Source organism: Epargyreus clarus, unplaced genomic scaffold (genome assembly GCF_041222505.1).
Source record: "Epargyreus clarus isolate Ecla_fem2 unplaced genomic scaffold, WU_Ecla_fem_2.2 ptg000026l, whole genome shotgun sequence".
Lineage (NCBI taxonomy): Eukaryota > Metazoa > Arthropoda > Insecta > Lepidoptera > Hesperiidae > Epargyreus > Epargyreus clarus.
In genome coordinates this window covers 16474914-16488519 of record NW_027332233.1, presented here as the reverse complement: position 1 = coordinate 16488519, position 13606 = coordinate 16474914, and the positions used below count along the sequence as shown (strand labels likewise).

Here is a 13606-nt window from a genome sequence, read left to right as displayed (position 1 = left end):
TTCAAAACCATATCTCAAATTCCAATTTAAAAACAAAAACACACGTAAACATCAATGTCAATTAGGTGACCAATATAAATTATCCCTAATGCCATCTTCGCTGATAAACAATAGCTAGGAACTATCAGTTTGATTACATTAATCCTCTCTGACACTTACAACTTTACTTGCTCATTTCCACCTGATTTTATTATACTTCTTGAAAGTCACATTTTTGTTTTTCTCTTCTAAACGGATCTGGTGTACTCAAACAGAAACCTCTTAAGGTACGTCGAAGCTTGGCGCGGGAACTGCGTCTCACGCTCTCAAGTCTTTCGCACACACGATTTTTGCTTTTCCTACACTAAGCTTACATTCAATTCAATAATGCTTTGACTTAGAACTTTGTAAGCGAACCTTGCTACTGTCACGAGTGGTGTGTGAATAGTGTTACTAACTACATTAACACATCTCACGCGTTCAACGACACGCTTATTTTTCATGCAGTACACATTTTGAATCTTTTTACCACAATATGCAAAATAATTAGCATCTTATTAGAATGTTTGATATACTAGAATATCAAACCATTGATCATCAATAACATATAAATTGTTGTGGAAATAGAAGGTATCCATGATATCATTTTGAAAAATTGGTTCCAATATAAACCAGCAAATAAAGGCAATCTTAAATTGCTATAAAAGTGATTGGAGGGACGGAGATATTTGGCAAAATCCCACTTTAATTTAATTAATCGACGACGAAGCTTTTTAGTAATCTAAAATTTGAACGGAATGGAACCCAAAATTAAGTAGAATTTCCAAATTTCTCAGCCGAGGCGATTCCCAGCGAGTGATCTTCAGACAAGGGAATCACATGTCAGGAGGCGGCACCACTAGCAGATATCCGTGAGTTGCCGATTCGAAATTTCAAAATTAACCTGATTTCAATTGATTTCAAATAAGATTATGACTGAATCCCTAATTATTTATTGTAAGTATCCAAAAAAATAAATAAATCGAACTATAAGTAAAGAAAAAGTCACTGAAATATTCAGTTTGTAATCGATTTCATCTAGTTGAATCATCATCAGTTATGGCTTATGATAGATGAATTGAGTGCTTTGTTACCTATTCTCAAATAGACAGATTTAGTGTCCAAACCTTAGTCAACTAGAAACTTAAATAATGCCATCAGCATGACCGCAATCCACATTTGCTCAAAAATATCTTGTGACTTACAATGAATTTTGTCATCAGTCATTGTATTTTGGTTATATGTTACATTACAGAGACCATAAGCAAATGAAACGAGTACACTCGGGTAGCGAAGATGAGCCAACTCATTCAGGTAAGAAAGTGAACAAGTAAGGGGCTATCTCGATTGTTTGATGTAACAAATTTTGACATAAAAATTAATGTCCTAACAAAATTAACTTGTCTTCGTCACAATTTCCCAAACGTTTCATCTCACTAGTTAAAAGGTTTGGGCAATTGTGTACGGACACGATAGTAGAAACTATGTAGTGCTTTTAACATTATAACGGTTTGTACTTATGACAATCCGTATTACGTCCTCAACCTTCCCCTAGTGCTAACTCTATGGCTTTATCTTATCAGGACTTTGTAAAGTATCCTGACTGGTCTAACTCCAAATTACGCGATTCCAAATGCTCTTATTCTTTTCATCTGTTCCAAGGATTCGATTGTAAACAAATGTTAACATCAAAAATGTACATCACTCTTCAGGGGAGGAAGACATAGCATTCATCGACGTAGCCCCGAACTCGATGGCTAAATTACCCGAGAAAGGAATCCTGAAGAAACATGGGTACGGTGCGGTAGACGGCAAGGACAAGTGGGGGGATGACTCTCAGTCCGAGCAGCTCGAGGCCGGCAGCCAGTCCGATGGACAGGAGCCATCTGGAGCTGTTGCCGATATGGAATATAAATTTAAGGTATTACTTGACTTTGAGACAGTTAATAACCTACCCTAAAAATTGAAGACTTTATAAGAGTTAAAAAAAATTAATAAACCTTTCAGGATTTGAATGGATACCATGAGAATATAATCGTGGCATTGAAGACAGCGGCAGCGCAACGGGCAAGTGCTGGAGCTTCGGCTGGCTCTGGTGACCTCCGCGCTCTGCAAGAATACGAGTACAAGCGAGAACGGGCGCCTAGCGCCGAGAAGATACATGAAGCGGAACTGCGAAGGCAGCGAGCTGGTGATGAGGAGGAAGATGAGGGCCCGCAGTGCGGACCCATCCGGATCAGGAACTTGGAGGATCTGATCAGGCAGTTAGAGCATCACTCCAGTAGGCACATGAGTCCCTCCGGCTCTGAGGACATTCGGATGTCGGAAACGGAGGCCGAAAGACACTATAGGATTGAACCAGGAGAGGTGTCGTCGTAAGTATTAATTTATGCTGCTTTATTTGATTTCTTAATTTTCAATTTCGGAATCTTTACGATCACTGAATAAGAAACATCAGCATTTCGTTCAAAAATTAGAATAATACAAATATTGAACATTACAGGCGCAAACAATATTGACATTCGAGATCATTCGAATTTATCTCATTCAGTAATATCACATTGACAAATTGACTGTACGATTACCTTCACACTGCATAAAACCATCATACTTGACTAAACATCAAAGTATCAACTTTAACACTGCATATTTGTACCCCACAGCAGCCGGTGCCGCACGCGGCTGGGCGCGGGCGAGGAGGAGCGGTTCGGGTACGGGCGGTTCCGCGGCGCGCGCCACCCGCCGATGTTCCCCGCCCCGCTGCACGCGCACCACGCGCACCGCGCGCCGCCCGACGACGACGCGCTCTACGAGACCGCCGACCCCGAGCGCCTGCGCGACGCGCCCGACAGCGAGAGGTGAGCACCCCCCCGTGACGTCACCGTGTCGCACTAGACACCCGCTGCACGCGCACCACGCGCACCGCGCGCCGCCCGACGACGACGCGCTCTACGAGACCGCCGACCCCGAGCGCCTGCGCGACGCGCCCGACAGCGAGAGGTGAGCACCCCCCCGTGACGTCACCGTGTCGCACTAGACACCCGCTGCACGCGCACCACGCGCACCGCGCGCCGCCCGACGACGACGCGCTCTACGAGACCGCCGACCCCGAGCGCCTGCGCGACGCGCCCGACAGCGAGAGGTGAGCACCCCCCCGTGACGTCACCGTGTCGCACTAGACACCCGCTGCACGCGCACCACGCGCACCGCGCGCCGCCCGACGACGACGCGCTCTACGAGACCGCCGACCCCGAGTGCCTGCGCGACGCGCCCGACAGCGAGAGGTGAGCACCCCCCCGTGACGTCACCGTGTCGCACTAGACACCCGCTGCACGCGCACCACGCGCACCGCGCGCCGCCCGACGACGACGCGCTCTACGAGACCGCCGACCCCGAGCGCCTGCGCGACGCGCCCGACAGCGAGAGGTGAGCACCCCCCCGTGACGTCACCGTGTCGCACTAGACACCCGCTGCACGCGCACCACGCGCACCGCGCGCCGCCCGACGACGACGCGCTCTACGAGACCGCCGACCCCGAGCGCCTGCGCGACGCGCCCGACAGCGAGAGGTGAGCACCCCCCCGTGACGTCACCGTGTCGCACTAGACACCCGCTGCACGCGCACCACGCGCACCGCGCGCCGCCCGACGACGACGCGCTCTACGAGACCGCCGACCCCGAGCGCCTGCGCGACGCGCCCGACAGCGAGAGGTGAGCACCCCCCCGTGACGTCACCGTGTCGCACTAGACACCCGCTGCACGCGCACCACGCGCACCGCGCGCCGTCCGATGACGACGCGCTCTACGAGACTGAGGTGAACATCGTCATAGTCATATATTAGACTATACTACATCATATCTGTCATATACAACATAATACTCGTATGTCACGTCGCCTGTAAGAGAACGTGAGCCACGCCCATCAACGAACGATAATCAGTCTTATCTTGCGTCGTATATTTGGTATGTAAAGTACATATAATATTTCTAATTGTCGGTATTTACCTTATGAATCTCAACAACAAGTGATGAGGCCATATATTTCTAGAGGTTACATCAAATGTACATTATATTACATACATTACGAGTATCACCTTAAAAAGAAAGGTGTGCCCAATCATCTAACCATTTAAGTCCAGAAATCTATATAACGTTATCTACATTATAAGAGTCGCGGAATGAAAGACAAAAGGTGAGTGGACTAACATTATCTAATTTTTGTAGATTGCCTACTTCAATTTATTACTTCTACCCAACGATTTGAACGTAAGCAGCTGATATTTTGGTAAGAAATCTAAATTTAATTAGTTTTAAGTTCACACAATACTGAAAAACATTTAGGTTTGCCAATTAGGTATCCAATTAAATAGTTTAAATTTTCTACTCGACGACAGTTTTTTAATATAATATTAATTAAATAAACACACATAAGGCAATTTTAAGACTCATTATACTTTTGCTTCTAAAGAGGCTACTAGATGCTTTAAACAATTGCTTAAAAAGGAGCTATTAACCCGATTAGAATTCAATCACTCGATAGCCTTAAACTTAGTTAAATAAAACATTTCAATGTGCATTTAGTTAACATATGTTGACCACATTTCAATGTGTAAAATTTTATAAAGAGCCTGTTAGAATAGTGTACTCTTACAAAATAAGAGTATTAGAAGTATTTAAATGTAAACTGTGTTAAATGTGAAACTAACGCCTTTATTTGCAGCCTAACCTATTTTACATAATATACTGGCGGGCTCCGTAGCCTTATTATAGGGCTCTTTCGAAGCAAATAAGACCCAATATCTTTAGAACACAATAAATTATTTTTAAACTGATCAAAAATACTATAAATGTAATAATAACACACTAATAATATTAGATATGAATAAAATTTATTTTGTTTTAAAAAATATAAGACTCTATCAATTGGCAAAAATATTAGCAAAATTATTTCCAAATGCAAATTGAGAATAGTGATGTAAAATTCCAAAGTGTGTCGAGTCGCACGATGAGTCCGGAGGCTCGGAGCCCGCCGCCGAGCGCTCACCCGACTCTTCGTTCCTCTTCTATCATTTTCTAGTGATGAATTTATTCAAGCTCAACAACAGCTAGCCCGGTGGGCGAGTGAGGAGGCGGTGCCGGCCGCGCGCGAGTACTTCCCGTCGCCGCCCTCCTCCGCCAGCGAGCGGCCCTCGCTCGCCGCCGCCTTCCCCGAGTACACGCACTGACCCACATGTGAATACGTAAATTAGACGTCGATTGTAAATAATTGAACTTATGCACAGGTACGTTACGATATGACTGATGATTATTATAGGCGATTAGTGTTACTCGGCGCGCCCGCCGCCGCCCGGCTTTGTGTTCGTGTTCGTAGTTCGTTCGGAATCGATGCGCTTTACTCTTTATCTCGGTTGGTCCCGGCGGCGGCGGGGGCGCCCCCGCGTACTCGTAAGTTACTCATCGTTTTATGACGTAGCGTTAAGTACTGTGCGGTGCCGAGGTCCCGACGCGCCGAGCTGCGGCCTCCGGACGCGAGGCTCGAGTAGAAGTTGCAAATTAGATAGGCGTATAACAAATTGAGCTAATGTATTCGTAAGCGAAGCTTTAACGCGACGCGGCTCGGTCGGACGACGACGTCACGCGCGCGGCCACGCGGCTGCCGGCCGCAGCGCCCGCCGCTCAGCCCGCTCCACAACGTCACGCGTGATCAGCTTCATAGCTTCATGCGTAAGTTCTATCAGACCAATAACGTCACTACTTCAGCCAGCTTAATGTGTTTCATGCTCGTTCAACTCGAGAAAATGGAGTACGAGTATTGTCAAATCAATAACATCAACTGCCTTATCGGCTTGACCCGTTAGTTCCCTTGATTCAGCAGTGGCATATTCGAGCTTTTTCGATTCAACAGCGTCACGCCCAAATTTGATCGTCTCAATAACATTAAGTGAGTATAGTCAACTCAACAGAATCATGCGTGAGCTCAATCTCGTAATTGGGATCTGACGCTTCCCCTCAAATTCAGATGCATAGACTAAAAAGCATCTCCAGCCATCTCCATGACGTTACGGTCTAGTTCGGCCGGCGCTAGCGTGACGCGGCGTCCGGACAGAAGGCGGGCATCGCTACCGTCCCCGGAGAGAACTATCGCTGTCATCTGTATCACCTCTCCGAATATGCGCCCAACTTCGCGATTTATCCCATTAATTTAGTGTTTTAATAAACTATGTGACACCAACCCTCCCGGTATTATGTATTTAGGAGCTCTCGGCGACAGTATGCGACGCTATTCTAGTCGATACTCCGCGATCTCGTAACACCGTGCACTAATAATTTTTTGTATCTAGCTATTAAAATACAATTCTAAATAGATAACGTTAATGTGAATAAAAGTTATTTCGAGTTTTATCAGAATATGTATGATACGATATATATATTATTATAATTGTATTAAACTTAAACGAATTTACGCCAATGACGATGAATGTATGTTGACTGGCTCGCTCGGGAGGGGGGGAGCTCTCGCGGTTACTCGATGTTAGTGTATTCGTAATGCTAGTACGTACTATATACTATTATAATGACTAAGTGAACATTGCAACTCGCCCCCTCCCGGCCGACACCCAAATGTTATAGTTTCCCGTTTATTTTATTGTGACAATTTAGGACGTTATCGTTTCATTCGGGTTAACGCTAGGCTAGGTGGCAATGCCATGAATATAACTCGTAGATAACTTAAAGTTAAATTATTGAATAGTTAACGTAATTCGTCTAGCTCTGGTCCGGCCAATGGTGGCGTAGCTAAAGCTGGACTATACATTGGACGTTCGATTGATATCTTTGTGCAACTAACTATTCTAAGAGCCACATCTCGCTGACACGCCGCTACGATATCATCCGCTAGTTCGGAGCTACTAAATGAAAATAGCAAGTCCAGAGGATATATTCTAGAGTATTGTTAACTTGTCGACATTGCAAAACTTTCATCAAGTTTCACTTTACAATCAATATTCAAAAGTTACATACTCTGTGAGCATCGCCGCGACTTGTTAGTGAAATATGAGCCTAAATGTAATAAATAAGAATCTTATCCATTTTAAAGTAAAGGTTAGCACACTTGTATTAAATGTTGACGCACGTTGAGAATATTTAATATTACTCTGAGTAATGTTTAGCCCCCGTTTGTGTATGTCCCGCGGTGTATTCTTGGCTGCGCCAACGCTGGCCCCGTCGAAGCAAGTGTTCGATGATCGGGAATAATCTCATAGTAACTGGTTATGATGTATATTTAAGTTATAATAATTGTTAACGCGTACAGGGTAGACATTATTGCATTACTCTGTAACTGGGCGGGCACTCCACGGCGGTGTGATGTCGGCTACCGATGCTGAGTTGTTTTGTTACTGGTTAAGTGTGTGTCGCAAGGAGTATAGGAAATGTACGGAAGCACCATGTATTCTAGTCTCGTTGTTGAACATTTAGTTAGAATAAATAAATCGCATTTTAATGCAAAGTAACGCAACGCAACGCAAAGTTTAATGTGAAAAGGAACACTAAATATTCTTATGAGGTTGAATCTGTGCATTTTTTATATTCCAAACTGTTTTGTGTTTCTGAATGTGTGGATCGTAAACTTTCAAGTTCAATACTGTACCTAATTTGTAAATATATTGTTTATAATATGTAACGGTGTAAACGTCATTTTATTTGACTGTATATGAATGACTGTTAAACGTAATTATTTTGGTTATAGTTTTATAGATATTGTACTTTAAGTTAAGCATTTTGTATGATAATGGCATAAAACTAAGGTGTCTGTGCTGTACCAATTGTATCTAAGTTATATTGTATTGTACTTATAAATTTAATATGAATTATTATGTGAATTAGCAATATGAACAACTGCCATCATTATATGTAGTATTTTAGAACGACATCGCACTGTTCAAATCTGCACCAACTGCGCTAAGCCGATGAAACTCTATCGATCAATTGTATATACAAATACACAAGAAGGAATTTAATTTGCGAGAAATTAAGAACTTTAATATAATAGGTCACATTAACGACAATTGGAAATGAAAAGTTTAGAAAACGAAATAATCCCCAATTGTGACAATGAAAAAAATGTTTCAAAATCCATTAACGTAAAACCGATTCATAAATTCTTAAAGAACTCTAGTTGGGAATTGTTTAAAAGAAAAAAATCGTACATTTTTTAAAGCCTATGAGTAGAAAATTCAATAAGACCAAACCTCTATACATCTTTTCATACATCTTTTCCCACAGTTTAGAGCAATGGTCTTTTGGCATTTTTTTTTAGATTTGCGGTATTTTGTCAAGTAATGCACATCACCCGATTAGAACAGGTTAAGATACACGAAACAAAATATAGAGAAAATATATTATATTAAAATATTATAAATTTATTTCATTAACATAAAATAATTTCGTGACTAAAGTTATTTTATGTTTTAAATATTAAAGACCCACCCTCATAGACAATTTAAATGAAACAAACACGTTTTGACAAACCTTGGTCATCAACTTTGATAAAGAGATATTTGTCAGTTGTATATTTACTTTTCTCTTGTCTCTCATTTTCTTACATAACTTCTTGTGTATATCGTGTATATTGCGTGTGTAATTGCACAAGATTATTATCCTATATCGGTGTGTGCGAGTGTCCGAAGCCCAGTCGGCGTTGCGTGCGCGCGTTCAGTACAACAAACCGTGTGTGCGCTCGCTTAGAGTTTTGGGACTTACCGTAGGATCTCTCCTCATTATCTACGTGGAATTATCTCGAGTCGATTAACAAATTTTATATCCACGACATAAGAAAGCAAAATCTTCTCGCGTCAGTCACAAACATCAGCATTTTGACAATAAAGCATAACACACTTTTCCAATCCTCATCTCAGTCCTCGCAATGTATCTGTGATTGACTTTCATAAAATCTGTTTGACCATTAGCACTGACCACTTAAGAAACAGAGACATGTATGTACGCATTTACTACATAGTTGAAGTAAACATTTAAAAGGACTGTTAGATATTGGCATTGACTCGAAATCAATTAGGTTGATGCGACCTCGGGTCAAACAATAGGACCTTGACTTAAACGATGTGACATCCTCCAGGACGATACGTCTTCAAACCGGACGATGCGACTTTACATCAATCCTTATACGTAGATCGTAGGAGAGATCGTAGCAGTGAGTTGTGAACCGCGATCGCACACACGTTTGTCCGCGTAGGCCTAACACGTCAATTGCGAACGGCGCCGAATATCGCCATTGCTCACGGTAGTGCTCTGCTCTCGCGCGGATCATCGTAACTAACCAACTAACGTGACGGACCCAACCTAACACTCAAAACCCGTATTTAATTTTTAATTTAATTTTCCGTTCTGTCTATTTGTATGCTCATTGTTATGACACACATACAGGGAATACTAGTATGAGCTGTGAAGATAGAAAGCGTTATTATGTTTGATATAATTGTGTGAAATTTAAATCCTTGTTCGTTTATAATAAGCATTAAAGATTTATTTTAGATTAATTTGTTATTTGATCTGTTTATTACTCGGAGAAAACAATGTTCATTTATTTATTACTTAGTCCATTCTAGATATCTCTGTGTAATTGGGAATGTTTTCAAATAAATCCGAACATTATTAGGTAGGTACACTTTACGTCTTCACGCGAATATTATTTAAATAATATGCTACGAATAACATTACCAATGGGTCCTGTTTTTAATGTTATTTCACATAACGTGTCTGTAAAGTAAAATAGCGAATGAAAATGTTGTCATGACCAGTGCCTCAGTGGGAGTGTACATGATATGAATAGATTTAATTAAATTTAAGATTTATTGTCACACCGTGTCTGAGGCGTCCTTACATCCTCATACGAGGTGATTGCTCATACGGACACCGTTGGACCCTTTAGATGTAGGTACTCACGCGACAAGTGTCCACGTGTCAGTTAATATAAGTATATGTCAGTTACAGTTAGCCACTATACCAGGGTAAGATATCTTTTACAATATTAACATTAGTATACCCAATAATATTCTAACCTAATAAATTAGCTGTTTAGCTGTAAGTAACTAATTACACGCATAACGAAAGGACAATTAAATAAATGAATTAAATGTTGATTGGTCGTCTTAGGTAAAAATATATGTTTAGAAACACGTTATAGGGTAAACGACATGTTTTTAGCTAAGACCCTGTCAAAATGAGCCGATTCAAGTGATGTTTAGTCACAATGTGTTTCGGGCGGGGCGACTGTATGATCCGAAACGCGTTCTTCGAATCGCACGATTCACAACGTGTTTTTCGAATTGCACGATTCTTAACACGTTCTTTGAATCGCACCATTTATAGCGCGTTTTCTGAATCGTGCAATCCTTAACGCGTTTATTGAATCGCACGATCCGCAATGTATTTTTCGAATTGCACGATCTTTAACGTGTTTTATGTATCGCACAGTTCGCAACGTATTTTTTAAATAGCACCATTTGTAACGCGTTTTCGAATCATAAGATTTTAATCCTAAAACGATCTAAGCAGAGCACTTAAATCATCTCATGTGGACAGGTTGTGTCATTCACGACGTCGCCAAAATCAACCATCCAAATATTTAGAGTTCGGACACTAAAAATTTTAACACTGCCATCTTGTAATCATAGTATTATATTAGAACTGTAAGTAACGGTAAAAATATGAAATTAGTGAGAATTCGATACTTACCGAAATCGTTGACGTTTACAGATTGTAATGATTGTTTTTTGAGTCAATTTGACTTTAGTTAGGTTTTTAATTTGATGAACGAAAAGAGTGTGTGTAGAGCAAAGAATGATGAAATGAGCTCAATTTTGTATAAATTGGATATACGCGTCTCATTACTTTAAGGTATATATACACATATATATATACATGTATTTGAAATTTGAAGTGTCAGTACTATAATATAAAACTCAACTAAAATAATACCGATATTCCTTTCTGGCAAAATAGTAGTGAATGTTTAGAAAAACACGTGTAGCTAATAAATGTAGTTTAAGTCGTAATTTAATCGTAGGCTAAGACACATCGAGGAATCCTGTTCTTTATATAGTTATGTATGATAAAAGTATTCCAGTTCACGTGATTTATGGTCATACTATACTCTCCAAAATGTAATAACCATGTGCCTACTCTAACTTGTTTTAATCAGGTACAAATTAAGAAGTGCTAAAAATTGGTGCTATGACAGTATTAATTTAAGTAATATTATGTATTTAATGTAATGTCTCCCACAGAAAATGAAAATAAATTAATTTACTATTTTACCATGCTTATAAACCCCTTACCTTTTTTCTATGGTTTTAACCAAGTAAGAATGCGTAATCAAGCCTATTTAACAATATATGTACTACGAAAACATATATTCTATAAGACCAGATTTTACTTATAATAAATTAGTAAAAAAGATTTCAAATATTGCCGACTATACAATGAAGGAAACTTTTAGTGATAGTATGATAGATAGCCATTGATTATAATTTATCCTAAGCGAACTGTTTGAACTTGTGCTTAGATCTATGTGTATAATAATGCGTATTATTTAAAATTATATCATGGCCTATAAAAGCAGGACATAGCAATCCAAATATTTTATTAAACATTTATATAATTTCAGCTGTAACACAGTAATTAACGAATTTTGGCTATGAGTTCTGTATATGAGTCCTGCTACTCGATATTAATAATAGGAAGACAAGGATTGTCGCTATTCCGATGTATTCAAATAACTCATTTTTTACACACATTTTGGAGAGTTATAGGATGCTGTAAAAGGGATGGAAAGACTTTTAATTCTCAATCGACACATTCAGTAAGACTTAGGGAGCCATCCTATTTATGAGACAGAATAATAATAATTATGAGTATAAAATAAATTGTACTTTCGGAGCAAGTTACGATGATTCGCGCCCACGGAACATCACTACCGCCCTTACTAACTTAGAAAATGTTAATTAAGTGATATTATTATGTAATATAAAATACGAATTTTAAACGAAAAAACGTTGAGACGTTGACATTTTCCGTTTGATTTTGACCTTGTAAATATATTTGCTATATGATTTATTAAATGAATGTAACATATTATTAATGAAAGAAAATAGATGACACAAATTTTCTTCTTTGTTTTATTTTCCCGTGAACATGTGAAAGAAAAATATACCTATTACCTACCCAACATTTTATCCACAAAGTTTATTTATCCAGAAGTAGTACTAAGTCTCGGTAGTGATTTGCAGGTGTCCATAAACTGTATTAACTACTCCATGCATGTATGTGTGACCTCCAGGTCACTGCATAATTATTGCTTATCCCTAAAGAACAAATTATTCATATACTAAACACCTACAATAATGAAAAACTATTTGACCGATTCTAATAATTATTTCACGATTACGATTGCACGATTTTTAGGTTTTTTAACGATATTATTTAAAAAGCTATGCTATGCTTATAGTTTAAGTTACGATTGAACTTCTAGTTAAAGCCAATGAAAAATAGATCTGCCATAACAACGTTAAGTTGTGGTGCTCTCTAGTGTTGAGAGTATAGCAGAAACTTCCTCCTCAGGGACCAGCATTGGAGGCGGGTGACGCTCCTTATTAAAATAACCAATCTTAACCAATTTTTGCTTACTTAAATATTCAAATTAGGAACTGCGATACATATAATTTGATTATTTATTTATTATTACTAACGAGCATAATACTGATACTATTAAGGGTTGATTATAGATATCTCATGAACACTTCCAAGTACAATAAAAAGTGGAGCTCATTCAATAGACAGTATTTTTGTATTATTTCTTCTTTCACAAAATATTTATTTTCTCTGAAAAATAGCGACATCTGTATGAAAACTTACGAAGTACGTTACACACTGTTCCAAGCTCTATCATTTTGCACATTATTATCTCAGAAACAATGCAGTGGTTCCGATCATTCATGTAAGAGGTCGTTGTTAACTGAGCTGATCTTACAAAATAAACATTGTTTACGTTATTGACAGGTTTACGTAAAATTTATTGAAAAAAAAATAATATTTGTAATAATACTATCGGTACGAGGTCACAAGATAATTAAAATTTATAAATACATAAAAGTTTTCTTTATTATAATACTTAAGTACATAGAATAAATGAGCTCTGACATTTTTCCTTCAACATAATATGAAATATTTTAATAACCGCAGTTTTTTTTTTTATAATATAAGAGTAGCAGACGAGCATGCAGTCCACCTGATGGTAAGTGGCTACTGCCGCCCATGGGCATCTGTAATCAAACCCAGATAGCATTAGATATTCCTACCTGAGATCGGCCACAGATGCGCCGCTACCCCTGAGGACTAAGCTGGAACGCCTCGGAAAAGTCTGTCTGCAGTTACTTAAGGAGTTTCTTTCGCCGCTTCTTCTCCATAACGAAACACCTTGTGAAGTGGTGGTAGTTGCTTTGACATTCAAAAAGTGATCTGTAAAGAACCTATTTTGAATAAAAAATTTTGATTTGATTTGATTTGATTTAAGT

At 39.6% G+C, this 13606-nt stretch overlaps 1 protein-coding gene across 1 annotated transcript in view; it reads left to right on the top strand.

The window, feature by feature from the left end:
* Positions 1-894, top strand: part of mmd (disintegrin and metalloproteinase domain-containing protein mind-meld) — a 544021-nt gene extending 543127 nt beyond the window's left edge. Inside the window, exon 23 of the mRNA XM_073088069.1 lies at positions 816-894. Within this exon, the coding sequence (XP_072944170.1) occupies positions 816-894 (79 nt within the window). The remainder of the gene's footprint in view (positions 1-815) is intronic.
* Positions 895-13606: the final 12712 nt, after the last annotated feature.